At 46.2% G+C, this 26,924-nt stretch overlaps 1 protein-coding gene across 2 annotated transcripts in view; it reads right to left on the bottom strand.

The window, feature by feature from the left end:
- Nucleotides 1-26,924, bottom strand: part of Ppara (peroxisome proliferator activated receptor alpha) — a 69,148-nt gene that overhangs the window by 21,951 nt on the left and 20,273 nt on the right. For both annotated transcript variants that reach the window (XM_036207510.1, XM_036207509.1), the window contains exon 3: nt 85-331. In XM_036207510.1, coding sequence (XP_036063403.1) covers nt 85-292 — 208 coding nt within the window. In that variant the 5' untranslated portion in view covers nt 293-331. The remainder of the gene's footprint in view (nt 1-84; nt 332-26,924) is intronic.

Raw genomic sequence — 26,924 nt, 5'->3', positions numbered from 1 at the left:
ACAGAGACAGTATTTTTAAAAAAGTCTTATATTCTCTGAGGAAAATACCCATCTAGGAAGATCTTTCTAGAAAGCAGCACTTACCTGTGACGACAGAGCCCTCGGAGCCTGGACAGCTTCCTAAATACTGGTAGTCCGTGAAACTAAAGCTCCCAGAGCTCTCCTCCCCAAGGGACTGAGAAATCTCTTGAATGTTCCCCATTTCTTGTAAGAATTCTTCCGATAAGGGACTCTCCAGGTCGTCAGCCTCAAGTGGGGAGAGGGGACAGATGGGGCTCTCTGTGTCCACCATGTTGACTGGAAGTGGCCAGGCAGGCCACAGAGCGCCAACCTGTGGGATGAAAACAGCCAGAAGAGCATTCACTTTCTGTTCTGAAATGAAAACATCACGTATCCTTGAAGAGCTATCTAAGTCCAAATCTCAACAGGGACCGCTTTGACTCTCCACCCTTGACAGTGGAAAACACAGTACGAAAATTCTCTCCACAGGATCTGGAGAGATGGCTCAGCAGTTGGAGCACTTGCTGCTTTTGCAGAGGATCTGGGTTCAATTCCCAGCATCCACATGGCAGCTCACAACCATCTGTAACACTGGTTCCAGGGGTCTCTGACCTCTATGGGCATCAGGTACCTGTTGGGTGCAAATACACAGACCCAGGCTAAATTCTCAAATGCATAAAATAAATATATATATTTAAATCTCTAAACAACAAAACACAGAAGGAGTTGAACTGTGCAGCAGGCAACGCTTCACTGCTTACTGACTGTTCACTACACATGAGCTCAGCTTTCCAGCCATGGACAAAAACAAAGTCCTCGTTCCCTAGAATATGACTTCCAGTGGGGACACAGGTGGGGCCAACTGAAGGGGATATCTGGTGGGGGTGGGAAGACACAGCAAGAACAGATGAAGAACAGATGCCTCGCACGGGGAAGCCCCAGAAGGATGGGCTGTTCTGGAGAAGAATGTTCCAGCAAAAAGAACACCAAGTGCTGGTGCATGCCAGCACATTCTAGGATCAGCAGGGAGGCCATGGGGCTTAGTTGAGGGGCACCTGGAGGGAGGGGCCAAGCAGTCAGCAAGAGTGTTGTGTGGTGTTTGCTCTTGGGTGTGCTCTGTACACAGGAAGGTCAGCCTATTAGGGACAGTATTAGAAAAATGATACAGTAACACACGCTTTGTGGGGTTCTTAAAATAACTGAAGTAGGTAAGTCCTAGGCAACGCCAAACTCCTACAAGCAAAAACAGTGTTTATATGGGAAAGTACACTCTCCCTCCATAATCTTAAATGACTTCCTATGATCTCCAGTCCAAAGTCCAATCTCCTTAGCATGTCAATGCAGCCCACGGGAATACAGCACACGAGGCTGCCTTCCTGGCTACTTCACCTGGACTGTCCCACTGCTTCCTTCAGTAGGTCCTGCTCCCAGCCCACCTCCCTAAGCCTCACAGGGTCACCAAGCACCCAGCCAGACTGACTAGATGACCTCTAGCTTCCAGAACTGTTTTCCCATCTAGTAGTCACAGAGAAAGCCACAGCTCACATCACAGAGAAGGACAGAGTCACTGTGTACTAGCTGGGCTGTGGGTTCCAAATGATGCAGCTCCTGTCATGCCATGGCCATAGAGAGCCGGTGCCTTCTGAAGAACATTCCCCAGAGCACTGAATGAACACACGTGTGCTGACAGCTCTACATTCTCCCATTTGCCAAATGTCAACAAACTTTTCAAGTGCAAAGAGGAAGGGGTGTTTTGGCTTCCTCAAGAAACAAACAAGAAAATGGGTACAATTACATATTTTTGTGAAAAATTCACATCTCAGGCTTGGAATCCTGACAGGTAATCACAGGTGATCACTATCCATAGGGAAACAGTCAAGAGTCATTGTCACTGGGTTGGGAAGATGGCTTGATTGGAAAAGCACTTTGCTGAGAGAGTGTGAGGACCCGGGTTCACTCCCCATCACTGACATACAAAGTCCGGTATGGCAGTGTGCACCTACAATCCCAGCACTGAATGGGCATGAGGCAGGAGGATTCCTGGGGCTCGCTGGCCATCTAATCCTAGCTGAATCCAAGTTCAGTGAGACTCTGTCTCAAAAGATAAAGAGAACAATGTCAGGAAGACAACTCATGTTGACCGCCCCCACCACACAGACACACGCAGACACACGCACACACTCATTAACCTAAGACAACCTTCTATTGTATGTTTGTGTATGCTATGCCACAAATCTGTGCCTCCCTTTTTATCTGGAGGGGCTGTGCTGGAGATGGAACCCAGGGCTCATGCACGCTCAGCACACTCCACCAATGAGCTACCTACCACCCAAGCCCATCTATACACTGTATTCTGCATTGTATTGAAAGGGCTAGTTCTCCAATTGGCAAGCCAGATAGCAGAGTGATAAGCATTACATAAGTTACTTTTCATCATTAACAAACAGTCCAAAAGCCGCAATCCTGAGATCAGACGTAAAGTTTATCCCCATAAAAAGGCCAGAGCTGAGCAGAGTCTGTGCTAAGGAAGGGCTGGGTCTTCTCCTTTTTCTGTCTCTGCCATTGGCAGCAGCCTTTGTTCCCCCAAAACAAGAACACTGGGATAAGCCCATGAGCTGGTTTCCTTGTCGTGGCCTTCAGGAAGCCCCAGTGTTTGGGAATCACGTCATTCGACTCTTTGGTTGCTTTTAAAGAATAACCAGATTCACCTAGAGGAACATTGATCTTGCCATTCAGGAGAGAGACCAGATAAATACATCTTCAAGAGTGGGGCAATCCTGATGTGAACTCTGGCCACTGGGTCTGGCACTGCACAGAACACATCGGTCCTTCTTGATTCCAACCAGGGCAGATAAGAGCCTTTCCCTTTCAGTGAGTCCCCCAGATAGATAACAGAGGTCATATGGACACACCCCAACATGCTTGTCCTGAGGTTCCCAGCAAGACTCTGGTTAGGAGCAAAAACATCCGGGGCAGTCCTACCACTGTGTCCAACACCCACAGTTCACTGCCATCGACGGTTCACTGAGGAGCAGCCAGGCCAGCCAGTGACTGTGCCCTGTGCCCCAGATGTCCCAGAAGGATAGAAGAATGAAAAGCAACCCCCAATCTCAGTAGTGCCCACACAGCTTGAAGACTGTTTTTTTTTTTTTTTTCAGGGTTAGTAATTGAATTAAGTAACAAAAATATTCCTTTGGGAATTAGGAAATTGACTATTTGAAAACTCTATCTAGAACATTCAATAAAAAGGAAAGGAAAGAGACAGTTTCATGTCGGGACAGAACAAGGCACATGAGAATTTGGGTATTATCCATCGACAACCTTTGATGCTGAAGCATCTTGCATGTTGCCACTCTATGACACTGGGTGATTAGGCTAGCAATACTTGCTAATCGCACAATGCACACGTACTGTGTGAAGCCAAGTGGGGCTCAGCTCATTCGCCTTTAAGGTCCACCTAATTCTAGCATGCCCTGTGTTCACATGGTCGTGTAACTGCGTATGCCCGTCCCTCCTATTAGATTTGTATGTCTTGCTAGGGCAAGGGGTGTATTTGCCTGGTGTTTGCATGCTTACACCCAAAAACGATCTCTACCAGGGAGCGGGTGTTCAAAAGCCATTTCTACCACTTGGCACAGAACAAGTGCTCATGCCATTGCCTGTGCCAGGTGGGCCTCTGCGAGAGTTCACCTTGGCTCTGTATGAGCAGCTACCGCAGGTATCACTTGGAAAGTGCACACAGCAACCAAAGACATCATCTGTGCAGCAAATACAGGGGACAGAAGTCACGGGGAATTCTGTACTGGGTATGTGACCAGCAGTTTTCAGAGTGAAGTATAATTATAGGGACTGAAAAGTTTATGGGAAGGGAAAAATCATCTCAGCAGAATAATGAATAGAGAGGTTCCCAGTCATAAAGCGAGAGCTGAGGGAAAGAGGGATGACGGGCATCAATGCCTCAGTTGAAAGCAAAGGACTTGGCCAGGCTGGTTCAGCACATTCACTGGCTTGGGGGTGAGAACCAGTCACCAGCAGACAGTAAACATGAAGAGGCCAAAGCTCATCATTCCGACTTTCCCCTTAGAACTACAAATGGTGAACTTTGGATATGTTCTGTGACAAAGTGTGCCAAGGGAGAGTCCAGAAGTTCATCCCCCAGCAAAGGAGCTGGGTGTGGTGAAGTACACCCTTCATTCCACAGCTTGGAAGGTAGAGGCAGGGAGATCTCTGTGAGTTGTGACCAGCTTGATCTACACAGTGAGTTCCAGGCTAGCCAGAGTTGCATGGTGAGACTCAGTCTCAGAACAAACAAAAACCCCCCAAAAACATACCCCCCCACAAAACAGTGAAGTGATATTCACCTGGAATCCTGGCAGGAGGATTGTGAGTTCTAGGCTAGCCTGGGCCACATAGAAAGACCTTGTTAAGGAAGGAAGAGAAAGAGGAAGGGCTAGAGGGAGGGATGAAGGAAGGAGAAGGGAGAGAAGGAAGGGATTTCATCCTTTGGATGGAATAAAACACAGGGGCCAGGATGTGGCTCAGTGTGGCCTAGCTTGGTTCAACACCCCCAGAACTAAACAAAGAAAAGAGTACCCGCTGCCCTGACCCATCATCATATCTCTGTAATTTTTTTTTGTTGTTGTTTTTTGAGATAGGGTTTCTCTGTGTAGTTTTACACCTTTCCTGGAACTCACTTTGTAGACCAAGCTGGCCTTGAACTCACAGAGATCCGCCTGCCTCTGCCTCCCGAGTGCTGGGATTAAAGGCGTGCACCACTACCACCTGGCTTATATCTCTGTATTATTAACAGAGGTTTCTTGGCTTGACAAGTCACTGCCTAAATATCTTCTGGAATTACTTATTACATAGCAGGGCATATGACACCGTCCCAGCTATGGAAACAGTTTGCTACTCTCTATGACCCAACAAACCTCGACCGGAACATTTGTCACAAAAGCATCCAGACAGTCATGGACTCTGGCTTCCCCACTCTGCCTTCTATATGTGCTCCCTGGTTTACTGTATCACAGGACACCCCAGCTCACAGGAAACACATTGCCTCCCAGTGTTCCACACTACAAACCTATAGAAACCGGTTTAACCCTTCCACTGCTAGAGGAAGCATGGTTAGGCTGAAGGAAGCGGTCGAAAGGCCAAAGAGGAAGTCTTATCAAGCGGCCATTGATGCTGCAGGCAGCTCCCAGATGGAGACTTTCTCCCCACCAAGTCTAGTTCACAAGCTGTCATACTCTGTGGATTCCTTTTACATAACATAGTCATATTTACAAGTCTCCAGGTTCAGTTTGCTGGGCAAAGGCCTAAAATAACATTTCAGAATAAACAAACAGAAAGCCATAGAAATCCTCTCTGTACCTTCACCTATGACCCAGGGGTTTAACAAAATAGGTTAATCATTACCAGCCACACAGAGAGATCATCCTGCCAATGGTCAGTGTAGACAATGTCCACAAAACATACGGGAAACCCAAGGCCAAGGTTAGCACATAGCAGTGGTAAAGAAACATGGGGCGTACTTTAACAAATCAAGTCCAACACAGCCCCAATCATTTCCTCATCACCTAAATCTTGCCCAACAATGCTAAAGGCAAGAACTTGAAACCCTGTGATCAGAAGAAACGGTTGGCATGAGAAGATGGCAAGCCCGATGCGGCACAAGACCTCCCCAGCCCGTCTCTGAGAGCATAAGATGAATGCTCTCAGCTGATTCTAAGGGACAGGCCCCACTACATGATGGGGCTTCTTACTTCCGATTGAAATGCAACGTGCCTTTTTAAATTTTCTGAAAATGTTTTGATGCAATCTTACCCCTGTGGATAATGACGTCAAAAGAACAAAAGAAAAGCCACAAGCTTGAACACATTCTGTGTCTGTTGCAATCGAAGGTGTGCGAGCGAGTGAGCGAGCCCAGAAGTTTGTCCTAAGAATCAAAAGTCAACGAACATGGCATCCGTATTTGTCACTCAGAAGCTTCCATCCTGTACAGACAGAACGTACAGCCATGGGGACAATGCCGTGATGTTTAGTCGGCAGGTTACAGAAGCCATGGATCGATAGCCCTGCCACGTGTAAAGTGGACTGTGCCGCAGGGCAATCCCAGCACTCCAGAATGAGGGAAGGCCACGGGCAGTCGGCACAAAAATCCAGTAAGTGAAGACTCCCAAGGAGGTGTCTTCTAGACCAACCCTGATGGTCCCTTTGGGAAGAGAGACCATGTTTTATGAATTCCATCGGACACATACAAGTATCCACTGAAGCTAATGCTTGTGCTCAGCACTAGAAACCACAGTCTTGGAGGAGCCCATGAGCCAGGGCACTGGAATGAGGAGTGGGGGATTAGGCAGAAAGCAGGGACAAGGGGAAAATAAACATTTACTAAGCAACCCATTGTGTCAGGTCCTCACTAAAATTGACTTTAATTCTCCCAGTACCAAGACAGAGTGGGAGTTATGGATCCCACTCACAGAAATAGAAAAAGGATCAGAGAGCAAAGTCATTTGTCCAACTAGTACAAAAGAGGCACACATCAGCAAACAGTTGGAGATGCAAGGTGCTGTGTGGGAACCAGGGCAGATCAGAGATCAGGAACATCAAACATGAAGCTTAAACGATGACCAGAAATTCAACAGAAAAGGACAAAGGGCCTCTCACAAAGAAGGGTGCAGCACACCTACATGAACGTCCTAAGACATTACTGAAAATATAACCAACAAAGGCCAGGCATGCTATGCCAAGAGAGTTGTATCAACTACATGTGACTGCGTAACAAATAGCTCTAAACATAATGGCTTTAAAACACCATTACTTGTCAGGTGGTGGTGGTGCACACCTTTAATCCCTGCACTCAGGAGGCATAGACAGGTGGATCTCTGAGTTCAAGGCCAGCCTGATCTACAGAGCAAGATCCAGGACAGGCACCCAAACTACACAGAGAAACCCTGTCTCAAAAGACCACCACCACCATTACTCTGTTCCCAAGTCTGAGTCAGCAAATAGAGCTGGGCTCAGCAAGGCAGGTTTTTCTGTTGGTCAGAAAAGCTCTGTCACTCACTCTGCCATTGAGCCACAGTTCTTGGAAGACTCACTCATGGCTGGTAGGTTCAACATAGCCTCAATCACATACCCAGCAATTGGTTCTAACTTCTGGTTGGTCCCTTTCCATCTTCACTGGGGCCGGGAGCTGCTGGGCTTCCTCAGAGGGCAGCACCATCTTGAGAGGGTGAAACCTCTTGGGTTAGGCCAGCTCTCCCTTCTAAGTTGAGCAGCATCTCTCCAGGCACATTCTGTGTTTCAGATCAAGTTGCAAGGCCAACCCCAACCCAAGGTGGAGAAATAAACCCTACCTTGGATGAAAGAAACCATGAAAGATTTGTGACCACTTATGGCTCCTCGTGTTGGAGAAGTGGGAAGAGATGACCCAGCACATGTAGGAGAAGTTGTCGGGCCTGTTATGGTGCCTCAGGACTCACCATGTTTAGGAGTTTGGATGTCACCCTCAAAGCAACAAGGGGTAGGCTGTGTAGCAGGAACTCCAGATATCCAGAGCTACATGTGGACTGCTCTGGCAGCAGGGTAGGATCTGCACTCACAGAATAACAGCAGGAGCAACACAAGCCCTCATGAGGCTGTCATCCTGTTCCTCCACATCTGGAGGCTACCTCAGAGAGCTGGGATGGGAGGCAGGGGGGCCAAAGGCAGAAGATGGCTGCATCAGGCATTTGGAGTAGAGCCTGAGACTGACAAGGGCCCTGTCTTAGCTAACTGGCAGATGTGGTGTCATCTATGAATATAAAGAGAAAGAGTGTTTGGGATTGTAGAGCGTGGGAGGTGGGGAAGGGAGGTGTTGTTTTTAAGGCCTATGAAGGAGATGAAGACCAGGCCCCCTGCATACTTCTGAGAAACAACAACAAGGGTGATGGTGCTCTCCACTGGGTTCTCAGTGTCTGTGGGGGTACAGGTCTCATCCTTGGGGCAGGGAACACTGGGACACTATAAACCTGTCTACACTTCTGGAATCTCAGTCTCAACCAATGCAGTTGGGGTTAATGGCAGCCACATGGGGAGGTTGTTCTGAGTGCACATGGACCAACTGACACCCAGTGAGTACCATTTCTTCCACCAACTCATTTCCACACTCCACCTTTTAACCATGATCTCCTCCCTGCCTAGCGGGTCTTCCCCAAGTATACTATCTGACAAGGTAGGACTCAGCCTTACTGAAACTATAACACGATACATCCTTGAGTGAAACATGTCTGGACACACTGAGTGGATGGAGGGAAAGGAACTATATCTGCAGAAGACCAAGTCAAACATCAGAGACATAGAAGCTCTTCAGTTGCCTAAACAGAGTGATATGACCTGAGGCAAATGCTTTAAGAAGACAGTGCAAGCGTACAGCCCACAGAGGTGAGGCTGTGTGGCCAACCCTGTGGTACACATTCACAGAGTAGGGTGCAATGTGCATCGTGGAGGAAAAATAAAAGCCTTTTTCTTGTGTCTAGGGGTCAACTCAGTGGAAGATCAACTTTTTTCAAGACCAAACTGATTGCATAGACCCGTGGTTCTCAACCTTCCTTGTGGTGGTGACCCCCAACCATAATATTATTTTCGCTGCTACTTCATAACTGCAATTTTGCTACTGTTATGAATTGTGATGTAGATATTTGACATGCAGGCTATCTAATAGGTGACCCCTGCGAAAGGGTTGTTTGACCTTCCAGGGGGTCGTGACCCACAGGTTGAGAGCTACAGGTATAGAAAGGCAATCACCCGGGGAACAGTCCTAGATTCCACATGGTGACTTTAATTTTGTGGCTTCTGGAAGTGGACAGAAAGATGTGTCTACTTTGAGCACATTTCCCTGAACCTTTGCCTTCAGTTTTTCACACGGAGCCAGGGGAACCATATTTTGCTAGAGCAGGTGTGCTCTGAAGGTGAGGGAGGAGAGGCCGACAGGTGAGTCCTAAGGCGGACCTCTCAGCTCTAGGCCGACACCAGAAAGGCTCTGAAAGTGGCAGCCTGGGGGTACCCTTTCTTGGTTGGGTCTGAGCGACCGTGAGACTGGCGGGTAAGAGAGATTTGTCCTGACTGGACCAGGCAGAAAAACTACAAATGGCGCCCAACGTGGGGCAAGAGTTTCCACCTAAAACATGAAAAAAAAGATTCTAAGACGGAGCTAAAAACAGCTTCCTAATTATCTCTCTCAAGTTAACGGCAGCCTGCCGGTTTGAGCTACTATGGCGGGTTCCTGGCGTGTGCGTCTGACCTGCAGTGTGGCAGGAATGAGGAGTGTACAAGTGGCATTTTACTCTGCTGTGTGGTAGATTTAGCCTTTGCCAGTTTTTTTAAAAAAAAAAAAAGTTTCTGGGCTATGCGCTGCTTTGATAGAACTGCTTCTGATTGTTGATGGTACACATGGCTCCTGACCAAAAGCTGGCGGTAAACTGTACCGCCGCCGCCATGTTGGGAAGCTGAGGTGGGTGGAGCCAGCAGCCACAGAGGCATTTCAGTCTTACAAAGATGGATATTACACAGAGAATCTGGTTTGTCTTGTCTTTGGGATTTTTAACTACAGAAAAAGATATGATCATAAAAACTATTAAGTTAAACAAATATGTAAATTTTAAAGGTACCTTGACTTCAAAATTTGGATATAAGGATATGTTGCTTTGGAAAAGAGTCTCTGCTTTTGTTTCCACAGAAAGCCAGAGGCTGTGGATTTGTTCCAGATTAAGATACATCAGGTTTGATCAGCCAAGACCACCTGAAAGGTCTCTGATGATACCATGGCCCAGATGATCCAACATCCAAAATGGTTTCAAGGCAACTGGCTCAGAGGTTTACCCTCACAGACTACTCCATAATCCTAAAATTTTCTTTGTGTTCCCATAAGATACAGCGCCCCCCTCCAGCAGGAAGTAGTGAGAAAAACTACGCCCAATTTCCCAAAATTATCAAGCTGGCTTTGGAGATGGAATTGGCTCACTCCTTCTCTAAACCCAGAGACATATTGCTAGAAAAAAAGGTTAAGAGATTCTTGTGTCCCAAATCAGAAGAGCCCTCTGGTGTAGGACAGAGAAATACCAATATTTTTCTTTAAAGCAGGTTGATTATAAATGAGATCTCTTTCTAAAGAAGAAAGGGGGATATGATATAGATATAATAGGATGAAAGGGTAGATTAGGGAACTTACTTCTAAAGAACAACTTGTTTAAAATGTTTTACATTGGTTTAGATTTTAGTCCATTGATACAAACTTAGTTAATTTTGTTATATTGTGTGTATATTTCTACTCTTGTTTAAGGTATTATGTTTGTACAGCTCATTTAAAATTGTAATGGATAATTTAAAATAGATTAATAATTAATCATCTGTGATAATCATACTCATAGCCATGTTAGTTAAGTCTTCTAGGTATACACAGAGATATTTCAGATAGACAGGTAATCTTCAAACACTTCAAAGGTCTACAGAATATGGCATTTAAAATACTTTTAAAATTTAGACTTTCTGGACAGTGAGACATGTCTGCTCCTGGCAGCACCGATTTACTTCAGAGAGGAGGATGGGCATTGAAGACACTTCATATGGAGTTTATCTTCACCTTGGCAAAAATAGCCATTTGGGCAAGAAACTGTTCTTGCCTGGACTGCTCGATCAACTGGACATGCAGGACCCATAGGAAGGTGACCACTGAACTTTGCTTGACAAAATGGTCCTTCAGGTTCCTGCTTCGCAGAGAAAACTGCCAGACATTCTACAGGACACTGAGAAAAGTGATTGAGAGACTCTAGCCCTGTGAGTTAAAGACAGATGCCCCAACTTTACAAAGGAACATTAGGTGACTGTCCAGGCTGCCAGCTGTCTCTGTCTACCCTACAAGACTCCCGAAAGTTGCTTGCATCCTTCTCCCATTTCTCAGGTAATAATATATCCTTCTGAGGTCTTTGATGTGGTTGAAGACTAGATAGTTATAATTTCCTCAGTTATGATACAAGATAAGTTAGATATAAAACCTTAGACTCACAAATATAAGATAGATAGGATATCTTCTTTAATATTGTACCTGTAATTCTTGCTTGATAATTGTTTTGTTATATGTAATTTTACTATGTAAAAGTTAAAACCGTCCTTAAAAAAAAAAAAAAAAGAAAAAAGAAAAGGGGAAGTGCTGTGGATATCGTTCTGGGTAAATAAAGTTCTGATTGGCCAGTGGCCAGGCAGGAAGTATAGGCGGGACAAGAGAGAAGTGAATTCTGGGAAGTAGAAGGCTGGGGGAGACACTGCCAGCCGCCGCCATGAAAAGCAACATGTAAAGACACTGGTAAGCCACAAGCCATGTGGCAAAGTATAGACTAACAGAAATGGGTTAATTTAAGATAGAAGAAACAGATAACTAAAAGCCTGCCACAGCCATACAGTTTGTAAACAATGTAAGTTTCTGTGTGCTTTCTTGTTTGGGTCTGAGCGACCGTGGGACTGGCGGGTAAGAGAGATTTGTCCTGACTGGACCAGGCAGAAAAACTACAGTACCCATTCAGGACAAAAGCCTGCTGAACAATAAAATCTGTCTCACGGACTTAACAGAAGGAAGACGAAGGCTGGAAGCTCACTGAGAGCAGAGGGACAAGATAAGCACAACGTGGGAAGAACAGGAGAAGGGCTGCGGAGGCACAGCGGTCAAGGGCTTGATGTGCAAGCAGGAGGACCTGAGTCTGAGTCCCCGGAACCCATGGGAAAGCCAGCATGGTGGCAGTCGTCTCTTGTACCTTCAGTGCTGGGAGCAGAGGTGAGAGGATCCCAGAGGTTCGCTGACCAGCCAGTCTAGCTGCTAGTCAGTGAGTGCTAGGTTCAGTGAGAGGCTGTCTCCAAAATTAAGGCAGAGAGAGCAGTAAAGGAAGAAAGTAGAGGATGGACCAGGAGATGAAACCCACCAACAGCAGCCGGAGGAAGATGCTGGGAACAGAGCAGAGGGAACATTCCCCGTGCATTCAAGAAAATCCCTCAGAAAGGAAAGCCATGAATGAGTTCACAAGTGCCAGGGTCCAATGGGGTCCAGATAGGCTGAGGAAAGATACACAGTAAGGCCAGTTGCTGGAAAGTTCCAGAGCACACTGGGGACTGAGTGACTTTCTCCAGAAGGCAGAAGAGGCACATGGCATCACTGGCAAGGGGTCAAGGATGAGAAATGTTGAGTTTCTCAACAGCAACCACGGGAAGAGGCAGAAAGGAGTTGATACCATCAAAACGCCAAAGGAAAAGCGTTTCTGGCTGGTAACCACAAGTTCAGAAAGCTATTCAAAGGGTGGGAAGGGTGCAGAGCTCCTGCTCACCCTGTTCACTCTCTCTCCAAGGTTCTAGAAAGCCTTCTTCACCAATACTCGGTACCCACCTCTTTTTGGTGAATATGGTTTTCGTGGGTGGTACTTAACGGCATGCACCCTCTTCTAGATAACCAATTTGCAGTGGAGTGCAAAGTTCCTATATCTCCGCCTAATGCATTTTTTTTTTTATAGCCTTACGGACTTTTAAGCCCATCGTCGAGGAAGTAGTCATGATTAGGTGTTTGTCTGTCAGACACAACACTGTTGTAAATCAGAGATGTGGCCGATTATATTGGCGGTGACAGTGATGGCAGCAGGGCTAACACTCCTGAGGGCTTATCGTGAGCCACGCAATGAGTCCTAAAGTACCTAACATCTAAGATACCAGCTCCTGTCATCCTTACCCAGCCCCATGAGATAGGCGCTGTTATTGCATTCACTTTACAGATAAGGAAACTAAAGTACAGAGAGGCTCAGGAACATGCCGAGGGGCACAGCCTACGAACTGTAGTAAACCCAGGCTGCCAACCTCCGCTTCTCATTCCCCACCGTGACTCCCAGCCAGTGCTTACAGTTTCTTTCCTGGTTTGCATATCTCTAGAGTACAAAGACTACAGAGACAGTTCAGTTAGTAAATATTGGCCTTGCAAGCATGAGAAACTGAGTTCGATCCCCAGAAAGCACTCAACGAACTGTGTGTGGTGGCATGTGTTTGCAATTCCAGTACTGGGGATGTATAGACAGTTGGATCCCTGGGGCTTGCTCCAAATTGGAGAACCCGCCCCCCCAGGTCAGTGAGAGAAGATGTCTCAAAAAATAAAAAAAGGTGAAGAGCAGCTGAGGAATGGCACCTGAGGTTGACCTCTGGCAACCATATCCACATCCACTCCTGTGCATGAAGATGTGTGTGCATGCACACACAACAGTGCATGTTCCATTGAGTGGTATAGTTCTATGTGTGGGTTTTTTGTTAGTTTGTTTGGTGTGTGTATGTGTGTTGGGGGAAATAGGGTCTCTTTATGTAGCCATGGCTTGCCTGGAACTTGCTACATAGACCAAACTGGCCTTGATCTCACAGAGACCCACCTGCCCTGCCTCCTGAGTGCTGGGATTAAAGGTGTGCACTACCATACATGGCTGAGTGGTCTAATTCTGTGTTGACATCCAGGATAGACTTTGGTGAAGAATGTGAGGTTACTTGACTCTCAGGAAAAGGCTCATGCTGCTGAACGCTGGGTGGTTATGCACATCTATTCGCCTACTCACCCAGCAATTGGAGACACTGCAGGTATCACTATATAGGGTCACCTGAGTCTGGGTCTCAGATGAGACCTAAGCCAAGGTCTCAGTTCCAGCCCATATTGATGCTCCAACTACTTTTCCTTTCCACTTAAAAAAGCAGCTTCAGGGGCTGGAGAGATGAGTCAGTGCTTAAGAGTATGTACTGCTCTTCCAGAAGAACCCAGTTTTACTCCCAGCATCCTTGTCAGATAGCTCAGAACCTCCTGTAACTCTAGCAGTTCCAGGGGAGCTGACACCTCTGGTGTCCTTAGGCAACTGCACTCACATGCTCATACCTAAACACAGACATCCACACATCCACACAATCCACAATAAAAATAAAGATTAAGGAAAAGGAAGTTTCACGGATATGTGACTGTCTCCACATTGATAGTGTGCAAAGGTGACAGGCTACGATGTCACACACACACACACACACACACCTATGACAGCACTGTCACCAAGCTGACCGCATGTCCATCACCTCTGAGAGGTCCCCCACACCCTTGTGCCAAGCATGCCGCCATCCATTCACCTGCCGAGGGACATTTGAGCAGTCTCCATGCTGTTGCTACTACCAGCAAACCAGTGAGAGGCATTTGGAAGCCAGGGTAGACATGAAAACATGTGAATTTCTTTTCTATTCGCTGAAAAACCCAGGGCTGGGAATGCTGGATGGTGGTGCATTATTTGTTCAATGTTTTTTAAAAAGATTTATTATTTATTAGGGTATGCATGTAATGAGTACCGGCATGCAGGCATGTACACTGTGTACATGCCTGGTGTCTATGGAGGCTAGAAGAGGTGTCTGATCCCCTGGAAATGGATTTCCAGGCAATTGCCAGCTGAACTGTAGGTGCTGGGAACTGAACCCAGGCCCTCTGCAACAGCAACCAGTGCTGTGCTGAGTCCTCTCTCCAGCCCTTCGTTGGGCTTCTAAAGAAACCACTGACGTTTTCCAAAGTGTTTGCATCACTTTCCTTTCCCGCCATCAGGGTGTGCAAGGCCTGCTTTGGTGTTTGGTGTGTCTGGCTGTCTGAATCCGGACACTCCACAGGCATGCGGTGCTACACTGAGGCTGCAGAGACCCTGGGATGGGAGCACGAGATTTAGGCACCAGGTGACTCCTCCGATGGCTACCGATGTTGGCAGTTTTTTTCATAGGTCATTTACTACACCTACATCTTCTTTGGTGTTCCGTCGTTCAAATCTTCTGCCAGTTTTAAAGCTTAGATCTTTGTTCTCCGGGTGATTTTTTTTTTTTTTTTTTTTAGCTGAGGACCGAACCCAGGGCCTTGCGCTTGCTAGGCAAGCGCTCTATCACTGAGCTAACCCCAACCCCCTCCAGGTGATTTTGAGAGCTCTTTTTGTATAATGGATATAACCCTTCGCCAAGCACATGCCTCGTGGAGGGTCCCGCCTGCTCCACAACTTGCGTCTATCCTCTCCTAGTACTATTTTTGGAAGAGCGAGTCTTGGTTTTGGTAAACTCCATTTTTGTTTATTGATTTTATGAATGAGGCGGCTGCTGTCAAGCTTTGTAGGCTTTGCTAAAACGAAGTCACGGAGCTTTCCTCCCCTGATTTCTCCTCCAGTTCTACTGCTTGAGACTTTGTATTTGAACCTACGATCTATCCTGGGTTACTTTGGGTTATCTGGTATGAGGTGTAGCCTGACATTCATGTACCCAGTTATCAAGCACACAAGCATGGCACCGTGTGTTGAAAAGAGTTCCCTTTTCTCCATCTTTGTCAAGAAAAAAATTTTTTAAACTATAAACAAAATTTTTTTCAAATGTTTTTTCTGGGTCTAGTGAGATGATCATTCAGTGTCCTGCATCCTGTTGAGATAGTGACTCATCTTTTGTTGTTGTTGTTTTTAAGCTGTCAAGCCATCCTTGCATTGCTGAGATCATGTTCTTTATCTTGTTCTTTTTTATTGACTCTTGAATTCTACATCCTAAAATTTTTAGTAGAATTTTCGCTTCTATGTTCACCAGGGACATTGATCTTTAGTTTTGTCTGTTGGTCTTTCCTTTTTCAAATCTTATTATTAGATTAATGCTGAATTCACAGAATGAACTGGGAACTGTTTCTACCTCCTTGATTTTCTGAAAGGATGTATACAGCCAATATTATTTCTTTCTGGTCAAATCCTGTGGAGTCATTTGATCTTGAAATTCTCTGGGAGAAGGCTTTTAGCAAAAATCTCTATTTAATAGACTTAGGGCTAGCTGGGTGATGTATTTCTTCTGGAAATGGGTTTTGAAAGGCCATGTAGTTCAAGTAATTTGTCCTTTTCATCTGCACTGTCAAATTTATTGATGTAAATGTGTTCCTAATACTCCTTTATTGCCTGTTTATGTCTGTAGAACTCGTGATGTCTCCATTCGTGCCAGATGTTGGTGACTTGATCCCCCACCCCCCAATCAGCCAGGCTAGAGGTTTCTCAAATTTCTTTACCTTCTCAAAGAATAGGCCTAATTGTTCATTGACTTTTCTCTCTCCCCACCTGGTATTCTAACAATTCCTTCCCACCCTGATCCCTCTTTTCTTCTGCTTTACATTAGATTTAATTTGTTTATCCTTTTCTAGTTTCTTTAAACTTTATTGTTATTGTGTGTGTTTGTGTATATGTACAAATGTCAGGTGGCTTCCTCATTATTTTTCTTAACAAATATCTTTAACTATTTGAGAATTTCATGTTGTGTTTTGATCATTTTTTTCTCCACCCTAATTTCTCCACTTAACTCCTCTCAAATACATCCCATCCCATTATCCCTGTAACTTTATGTTCTCTCTCTCTCTCTCTCTCTCTCTCTCTCTCTCTCTCTCTCTCTCTCTCTCTCTTTCTCTCTCTTTCTCTAAACCAACAATCCATTAGCTCAAATTCTATTGTCCATATACTCCTGGGTGTGTGGCCATCCACTGAATCATGGTCAACCTACCAAGGGCCATTTAAAGAAAACTGATTCTCCCTCTCCAGGAAGCCATTGACTATCTTTAGCACATCAGTTAGGGGTGGGAGCTCATGAAGCTCTCCCCACTCCTCGCTGGAATGCTGACCCGCTTGATCTGCACAGGCAACCACGGCTGCTGTGGTTTCATGAGTACAGCGGTCCAGTTGTCCCCAAACCCAGTTGTTCCCAACCTCTGGCCTTACAAACCTTCCACTCACCACCCACCACTTCACTATGGTCCTTGGGCCGGTTTATATTTTGAGACCAATACTCATGGGATCTAGAGCTCACTGATTGGCTACACCGAGTGGCTACCAAAGTCCAGAGACTGAGTTGTTTCTGTCTCTCAAGCACTAGGATTACAGGTGCCTGTTGCCATACCCAGCTTTTTACATGGATGCTAGGGATCTGAACTCAGATCCTTGTGTTTATATGGCGAGTACTTTACCAAATGAGCCAACTTCCTGGACCTTTATTCTGGTTTAAGGTCACTTATGGGAGTTCTCTTTCCTCCCAATACATGTTTTTGGTGCTATAAATTTCCACCTAAGCTGTAAGTTTCCATCTGGTCCAAACACTTCATAATTTCATTTGGTATTTCCTCATTGGCCTAGTTTGTCATTTCGTTTCTCAATGTTTGCTGATTTCCCAGTCATGTTTTTTGTGTGTGTGACTGATTGCTAATTCTTACCTTCCATGACTTGCATCACTTTGAATTTATGGAGAATTGTTGTATAACCAAGACATGGTTTGTACTAGTGAAGGAGGCAATTTAACAAGTACTGTATGTCCTGCTGTTGGTGGGGGAGTAGTTTACACAAATGTCAGTTACATCAAGTTGGTCGGCAACGTTGTTCAGTGCTGGTGGTCTGTAATTTGTCCTCTACGTCTGATTATTATTGTGTACTTGGGCATTTCTCCTTCAGTGATATCATTCTTCGCTTTGTGTGGTTTTTTGTTTTGTTTAGCAGTTATTTGTTTTTTGATACAGGGTTTCTCTGTATAGTCCTGGCTGCCATAGAACTCACTCTGTAGACCAGGCTGGCTTCAAACTCACAGAGATCCGCTTGCCTCTGCCTCCCGAGTGCTGGGATTAAAGGAATGAGCAACCACCGCCCAGCATACTTTGTATATTTTAAAGCTTTGTTATTAGATGAAAAAACTTTTAGGATAATTAACTCTTCCCAATTAATCAACCCTATTATTTCCTCTAAAACTATTTCTCCGTCTCTCCTAGTTGTCTACTTGACACAGCATAGAGCCACTTGAGAAGGGAGTCTCAATGGAGGAATTGCCCGGATCAGATTGGCCTGTGGGCATGTCTGTGGTGGGGGTGTCTTGATTATTAACTGATGCAGGAGGGCCCAGCCCACCGTGGGCAACACCATTCCCTGGGCAGGTGGTCTTAGATTGTAGGGAAAGAAAACCTAGTTAAGCATGAGCCTACAAGCAAACCAGAAAGGAAAGTTCCCTCTATGGCCTTTGCTTTGATCTCCTGGAGTTCCTGCCCTACCCTCCCTCAGTGATGGATTGTGATCCAGAAGTGTAAGCCAGATAAATCTTTCCTTCCCCTAAGTTGATTTTGGTCCTAGAGCTGGTCAAAGCAAAAGAAAGGGAGTTCGAACCCTGTTCCTCTTTTATTCCCTGGGGTTTCCAGTTGTACACACATCAGATGCTTAAAGTCACACCACTGTCACTGACGCCCACTCCATTTTTAAAAAGATGTCTTTTCTCTCTGTGTCTCATTTTAAATGGCACTTTTGACTAGGCTCAACCTCACCTGCTTTTCTTCTGCAATGTCTGATCTGCCACCAACCCCACTCAGTGTGTTTTATCTCTCGGCTCCTGCAATCTCCACTGAGACCTCCAATTTTTGCTATAATACCATCCATGTCTCCAGTTGACTTGCTGAACCTCTGAGATCCAATCATAATGACTTTAACGTACTCGGCTGCTAAATCTAAGGTTCATGGCCATTCCAGCTACATTTCAAAGCATTGATTTTTATCCCTGATTACAGGCCCTCTCTTCCTGCATCTTTTCACGCCTAGTAATGTTCGGTTAGATGCCTGGTTTGTGATCTTTCCTGGCTTGCTGTGGGACAGCTTTGTGGTCCCTAGATATATTCTTGACCTCTGTTCTGGGATGCAGCTAAACTACTTGGACAATTCTGGTCCTTCCATACCTGGTCCTTGTGATTTGCTAAGCAGGAACACACCAATGCATTATGCCAGATAATTGCTCCCCACTACTGAGGAGGGATCTCCTATTAGGTTCCCCCCTGAAGCATGAAGGTTTCCAGGTTGGCAGTGGGAGTTGGCACAGTTCCTGGCCCTCTGTGAGCCCAGGGCATTGTTTCTCCTAAACTTCTCCAACGGTTCTTTTTGCTGGCCTTAAGTAGTTTAGTCCTCAGATATGCACCCAGAAGCTCACTGACAGATGTCTGGGAACCAGAGATCTTTCTCCTCTCCTCACCTGCCTGGGGGCTATGGACACTACCCCTCCCACTCACAGTCCCTTGACTTAAGGAGTTCTCGAGCTCTGCCTGGGTCTCCTCCCTAGGGGGCAGCCTGGCCATCCTCAGTTCAGCATGTCTCACGTACATGCTCTCATCTCAGAACCACCCACACTGCACTATCTGACATCCGGCATCTCTGAAAGCAGAGTTCAGTTTGTTTGTCTGGGGTTTTTTTTTTTGGTACAAGCTGGCTATTATCTTACCTTGATAAGGGGCCAATCATTTTCACACATATAAAATAAGTTGGCTATAACAAGGCCATTTGGTTGGTATTTCTCAATACTTTATTAATGTTTTTAAAAATCACGTGTGTGTGTTTATGTGTATGTGTGAGTGAGTATCTGTGTTCCTGCATGCACATCTAGAGGCCAGAGCAGGACACTGGTGTCTTTCTTGATCACTTCTGAGACTGTCTCTCACTGAGCCGGAAGCTCCCTGCGTGAGCTAGGCTCACTGGCCAGCAAGCATCCAGGATCCTCCTGTCTGTCAACCCACTCTGGGGTTCCAGGCATGCCCGGCCATATCCAGCTTTCAGGTCGAGTGCTTGGCATTTGAACTCAGGTTCGCTTACTACATGGCAAGTGTACTTAGACTGCTAGGCCATGTTCTTAGCCCCTTCAGTGTTTTAAAATCCACCCTCTCTCCCGAAGAGAAGCCTCTCCTATTTGCTAATATTGTTTACATAATTTCAAAGTAAAATTGACCATTATACTTAAAGATCCTAGTACACTCCTTGGGTATACACCTGAGATTCTTGTTTAATTTTTAAAATGTTTGTATGTATGAGTGTCATATCTGCATGTGTGTGTATATATGTACCACATGCGTGACTTGTGGCCACAGAGTCCAGAAGAGGCCAATGCATCCCATGGACCTGGGGTTACATATTGTTGTGAGCTACCATATGGGTGCTGGGACCCCAACCCCGGTTTACTGTTAGAGATGCAAGTGGTCCTAATCATGGAGCAATCTCTCCAGCCCCTGCCCCTGAGGTTTTACGTAGCTCTTTGGGTGTCTACTTGATATATGGATATATAGTCCTTGTGTATACACCCAACAATCTGATAGATTGCTTTCTTCATACGTTGCTTAAATGCAACAATTAGATCCATCCCCCAAATCCACACTTAGATTTCATTTCAAGCCTTGGAAAATATGAAACTGTAAAATCATCAGATAACATATCATTGTTCATCCTTGATGTAGGCACATTAGGATTAAAGAGGTCTCAATAAAACGGGAAAAAAGAACATTACTAGGCTATCATGGGGAGTCTTTTTAAAAGCATTATACGGAGAGGATAAACTACTGTCAAGGGATTCAGCTACCAGGAAGAAGTGATCAGCAAACAGAGAGCCTCCAAACACATGAAGCAAAAGCTGGCAGAGCTGAAAGGAAGACAGGACAAGTCCACGGTCATGGCTGAAGACTTCAGCATCTTCCACTTAGGGACCAATAAAGTTAGTAGGACAGGAAAGTAAGTTTGGTTATGGAAGACCTGGGGAACATAATTTAATCACCTGGTTCTAAACAAATAAGTAGAACATACTCCACCTGTGGTGGTCGGGTAGTTCCATGGTCTGTGTCCCTCCCACAGCTCACAAGCTGAAATTCTCACCCCAAGGCAACAGTATAAGGAAATGGGTCCTCGGTGGGTGTTCAGCTCAAGAGGGTGGATGGGAATAGAGCGTTTAGGGCAGAGGCCAGCGAGACACCTCTTCTCTCTACCAGGTAAAGACTAAGCAAAGAGATAGATGTCTCTGCAACAGGAAATAATTTATTGGCCACAGAGCTTGAGCCTGGAATCCCGGCCTTCCAGCCTGTGAGACATGAACTCACACTGTTTATGTATAACTCAGCTCATGATAATGTTTTTCTTTTTCCATTTTTTTTGTGTGTGTACAGGTGCATATGTCTTGAAAAACCAGGAAAGAGGGTTACCATGCAAACATTGGGACCTGAGTTTCATCCCTAGCACCCATCTATAAACTGGGCACAACAACATGCATCTGTAACCCTGGCACAGGGGCAGAGTCTGAGACGTGTGGATTCCTGGAGCCCTGAGGCTAGGAATCATGCTGAATTAATGAGCTCCAGGTTCGGTGAGAGACTGTCTTACAAAATAAAGTAGAAAGAGACCTGACAGTGTCCTCCGGCCTCCACATGTATGTGCTTACACGAACACCATATACAAAAAAATACAAAACAAAAACACAAAAGAAAAAAAAAAAGTGTGCACACCATTTTCATGCCATTTTCCCAAAGGAGACAGCCAAATGACCAGCAGGCACTTGGAAGGTGGGAGGGAAATGCAAATCAAAACCAAGGAGAGATGCCACATCATACCCACCAGGCTAAGAGAACAAAGAGGCCAGTGAGACAGCTCAGTGGGTAAGAGCACCTGCTGTGCAAGCCTCATAGCCCGAGTTCAATCGCCGGGACTCACAGTGATTGAGAGGACAGACTACCAAACGCTGTCTCCTGACCTCCGTGTGTGAGTTGTGGCCTCTGCACGGCTGCACATACGCTATACACAAACAGGTGCATAACTTTTAAAAAGGACATGTAAAGAGATGACCATAGCAACCCTACTCACAGTAGCAAAAGCTCAGATACCAAACGTCTGCCAAACTATAAATAGTTAAATAAAATGCAGTCTGTCCACACAAGGGGACATTTTGGCAGTCAGAGGCATGGGCCTATGTTCCAGCGGACTTCCTACCCGGGGAAAGTTATCACAGAGACTTTCTGCTTCCAGAAGAGGCCACTAGGATGCAGATTAGTGGCTGTCAAGGGAGGAGCTGGGATACCTGGAGACAATGGGCGGCAACTGCTAATTGTGTAAGAGTTACACCGCTGAGTGCATCAACTCAGTATCCTGGAATGACACACTGTGAACCAGTGTGAACTGCATTTCAACAGAGCCTTTAAATAAAAAAGAAAAGGAGGGGCTGGAGAGGTGGCTCAGCAGTTAACAGCAAGTACTGTTCTTGCAGCGGACCCAGGTTCCCAGCATCCACACTGGGCAGCTCACAATGCCTGCAACTCTAGTTTTAGGGGATCTGATGCCCTCTTATGGCCTTCACAGGCACCGCACACACATAATGTACATACACTCAAGCAGGCACACACATATAACACACACAGAATAAATAAATACATATTTAAGTGGAGGGGGCGACACAAATGTTGAAGCATCTCTACCAGTAGTAATCCCAAGCTGGAAGCAGCCTAGATGTGTTTCTGTGGGTAAATAGCTTTGCACACCGTGGTTTACCCACAATGCAATGCAGAGTGGGACTCAGGAACAAACAGTAGGGATCTACTAAGGAGCCCAACAATGCAGATGCCTCTTAAGGAATCACACAGGGTGAAAAAAGCCATGCCTAAGGGGGCACACTGGGTGTCAGGTCCACAGTAAGTTCTTTCTCAGTGCAATTACCATTTGTCACTATGGGTATGCACATGAACACAGGTGTGTGTGTGTGTGTGTGTGTGTGTGTGTGTGTGTGTGTGTGCATGTCCATATGATCTGAGGATGAGTCATGGCCCCATGCCCCAAGTACTCAACTGCATGTTTGCTATGAACAGTTGTGTTCTCCACACACTAGGGCACACTTACTGCTTTCAGCGAATTCTAACAGAGACACAATTCTGTAACCTAAGATTCACATTCACCCCTTGTGAGGCAATCTAGCTCTCTGCAGTACAGGAACCAGTTTAGGGTCGGCCCTTGCATTCTGTTGCCCTCTCTCCCTGCATGTGAAACCTGCCTGTGGCTTTTCTTTGCCGACTGTGCTAATGATAACACTTTCAAGGGGTACCACGGGCAGCTCTCCTCTTTTTAAACAGAATGTAGAAACTGCGTTAGTACCTCTCGGGAGTCCTCCTGGGAGCTGTCTGCACAGCTGGGTCTGCACAGATTGAGAATTTCTAGCCCAAGCTCTCCTGTGTCTCATTCGCAAGCTGGTTCTTAAATAGGCTCCAGGCCTCTCTCCACTTGCATGCCCTCGGTCTCGTCCCTCTGCCAGCTGGAAGCGTGTACAAGGCTTTCCTGTTTGGAACGAGAGGTCCCAGAGCTACATAGCTTCCATTCTTATTCAGCACAACCAATAAAAGAAACCTGGAAGCATAATTAATCTGTCCACCTCCAAGCGAGAGAGTAGAGGGCCCCAGTGGCCACCCCCTGACACCGATCTGAATCTATTTCAGGGACTTCAATTCTTAGTAGACAGGAAGACTTATAAGTCAGGCACCTCCTGTAATAACTGGCTGAAGGGAAATAAGGACAAAAATGATTTAAAGCAGCACAAACACGAACGGGCCAGAAGGCAATCCATTTCAGAGGGGAACGGAATTTTCTGCTTTAAAATTCTGAATAAAATTAAGAGTCAGGAAACATAAAAAAAATGGGTGTGGTGGCATGCACCTGTAATCCCCAACACTTGGGAGGCAGAGGTAGGAGGAGGGTCTCTGGACTTGCTGGTCAGCCATCCTAACTGAATTAGTGAGGTCCAGGCTCTGTGAGAGACCCAGTCTCAAAAAATAAGGTGGAAGAGTAACAGAGGAAGACAACGGACATTGACCCACACATATGCATACACAGACATGGCTATCACATACACATGAACACACACACACACACACACAATGACAAGAAACCCACTACGGGTTATTAATGAGACCTCAAGGGGACAGGTGTGTGTCTGGGGTAGATCATCATGGAATTGTCCAGAGCCCAATGCAGGAGCATGCTGAGCAGTTTGTGAAGTCATGATGCTTCTGCAGAATTCTGTGCCGCAACTTGACCAGCAAGAGCTGTCCACAAGCCTCGAACCCAGCGTGCCCCATGTGACCTTGCGTTGTCACTAGCGACACAGTTACAGCTGGTAGCCTCTGATCTGTCTGCCTTGCTTCCATGCTGTTTGCTTTGAAAGACTATTTTTTCCCTTCAACTGGTTTTCAACCAACCCCTCATCCCCATCCTCCTCGGTAGCATCATCCCCTCGTCTCCAAACTCTGCCCATGGTGCTCCATCTACTCCACACCACAAGGGTCACATGCAGTGGGGCTGGGCTCATGGTCATGGGGGTAAATCCTGACTATTCTACTCCTGCTGAGGACAGCATGGCTCCCAACTACCCGGGTTTGCAGCTGGGGAGCCAGAGCAAGGCTTGGTCTCAATTGAAGGTCATGTAGCTGCCTGGAAGCTTGCTAGCTCTTGGATCCAAGTCAAGGTCTCCTTGACCCCACGTGGTGCAGTGCCTTCCCACATAGCCCCTTGCTCATCAGGGTTACGCCTGCCCAGGCCCTCTGTAATCATGCTTAGCTACTGTCAGCTCTGCCCTCAGCCTGACACCAGCTGAGGAGGCCTCTCAACAGCTGAATCAGAGCCTATCCCAGCCTCACTCAGAAGCCCCCCATGCCACTCACACAGAGTGCCAAGCAGGCCTCATGATGGTCAATCATGGTGAACAGCTCCCACCACTCTCCTGAGACCTCACCTCCTCCTCTCTGGGACATCCCAATCACACTGCCTTGTTGCTCTTTGCATGAGCCTAGCTGGCTGCCTGCACTGCCGGGACAATCCCTGATCCAGTCTGCTCAGCAGGTTCTCACCTGAGTACAGCCTCCCCCACCATACTTCCTTCTCTCCAGGCCAAACAGGGCTATTGCACAATGTTCCAGACACAGCCCACCCAATCTAAGCTTGCTCTTCCCACTGTATCTGCCCTCTTTGGACCTTCCCAGGTCCAAAACTCAGTCACTGTGCCCACAATCCCACTCCCCTTGCATTAGAGATGGGATCTTGTATTTGTGGCTTACTGATGTACAGGAAGATGTCTGACACAGAGGAACTCGATGAATATTTGAAGGCATCTCCCCCCCCCCTTTTCCTTTGCAAATCCAATCCGCTGGCCAATGTAAGCCACTCAGAGCTGGCCAGGCCCACCATTTGCTCTCAGCCTCCACACTTGTCCCGATTCCTTTGACCTGGAACATCACCCATTCTTATACATTTGAGGACATTCAAAAATATCTCTCCTCTCCAAAGCCTCCCGACAAGGTCCAGGGTGGAAGAGCCGCTCCCTGAGTCACCAGAGCTCCGATCTGAGGTCCTGAGGGATGACCTACCTACGACCTGCCCACATGAGCAGTAGCAGCTCGTTAAGCAGAATTTTCACTTCGTCTGCCTCCTCTCACTCCTACACAAAACCGTTTCATCAATAGCTGTGAAATGACTTCCCCACTGGGGCTAATGTCTGAACAATGCTCCCTGACTTGCTAAGCAGTGAGCCTTAGGGAGGGGCCTGGCCAAATGTTGAAAGGACAGAGCTGACTTCAAGGCAAGGCCTTGCTTAAAGAAACAGGGTGACTGTCACCTAAAGTGATGAGAATATACAGGAACAGAAGCAGCTGCTTAAGAAAAGCATAAACTGGAGCATGGTGGTGGATGCCTTTGATCCCAGTACTCAGGAGGCAGATCTCATGAGTATGAGGCTATGTAGCAAGTTCCAGGCTAGCCAGGGCTACATAGTGAGACCCTGTCTAAGCAAAGAAAAGCACAATGATACTTTCTGCTATCAAATTCTTGATAGGTGCTATATTAATCAGTGTTCTCTAAAAGAACAATTGATAGAATGAATGAATGACTCTATATCTATCTGCGTATCATTATCTTAATATCTATATAATTATACACATCTATCTATCTATCTATCTATCTATCTATCTATCTATCTATCTATCATCTATCTACCTATCAATCTATCTCTATGTCTACCTACCTACCCACCTACCTATCTTAAAGGGGACTTATGAGAGTGGCTTACAGGCATGCATGGTCTGAGTAGTTCAGCAAGGTGGTCTCCAGACAGAAAGGCCAGGATTCTGTTGTTGTTTAATCTATGAGACTGGGTGTCTCACAGTACCAATACGATGCTGGAGTCTGAGGGATTTCCTAGAGAGCTTAGTCTTCACTCTGGCTGGCAAGCTCATCTATCCTGTTACTAAGGCATTCCTTTGCTTCTTCAGGATTCCAAAGTAGACCAGAGACTAAGCAGGTAAAAATCAAAGGCCTCCTTCTTCCATGTGCTTTGTGTGTGTGTGTGGCGGGGGGGCTGCCATTAGAAGGCATGACCCAAATTTAGAGCGGGTCTTCCGGCTTCAAATAATCCAATCAAGAAAATACCTCACACCTGGTGTGCCCAGAGGCTTGGGTTTTAGTTGATTCCAGAGGCAGTCAGTTGACCACCAAGAATAGCCATCCTAGGCATCCTGGAACCTCCTGGAAAGAGATATGCTGAAGGTGCCCCAGGCCACTGAAAACATCAACAACCAGTTGTGTAGGATCCACACTACTCAACTAAACAAGGATGTGGTTGGTGTTTGACGTCAGTATCCCAGTATACCACACAGGGCTTTTCTTAAGGGGAATGACATCTTTACAAAACCCAGTGGTCCCTATCCATGAACATAGTCCACCCATCTATTTACTTGGTTTATGATATGGTTTGCTTTTCTGTTGCTGTGATACACATCACAGCCAAAAGCAACTTGGGAAAAAAAAGGGTTTATTTCATCACTTATTCCAAGTCATACAGTCCATCATGAGGGAAATCAGGGCAGGAACTGAAACAGCAACCATGGAGGAATGCTTCTGTGGGGTGGTCTTTCTGTACACTGTGAATATGTATTGCTACCGTTGGTTAATAACGAAGATGCTCTGGCCTATGGCAACATGGGTTTTAGCCAGGTGGGAAATCCAAGCAAAGATACAGGCAGAAGGAAGGCAGAGTCAGGGAGACACTGAGCGCTGCCA

This window comes from Onychomys torridus, chromosome 16, assembly GCF_903995425.1.
Source record: "Onychomys torridus chromosome 16, mOncTor1.1, whole genome shotgun sequence".
Lineage (NCBI taxonomy): Eukaryota > Metazoa > Chordata > Mammalia > Rodentia > Cricetidae > Onychomys > Onychomys torridus.
This window is presented reverse-complemented; position numbering and strand designations above follow the sequence as displayed.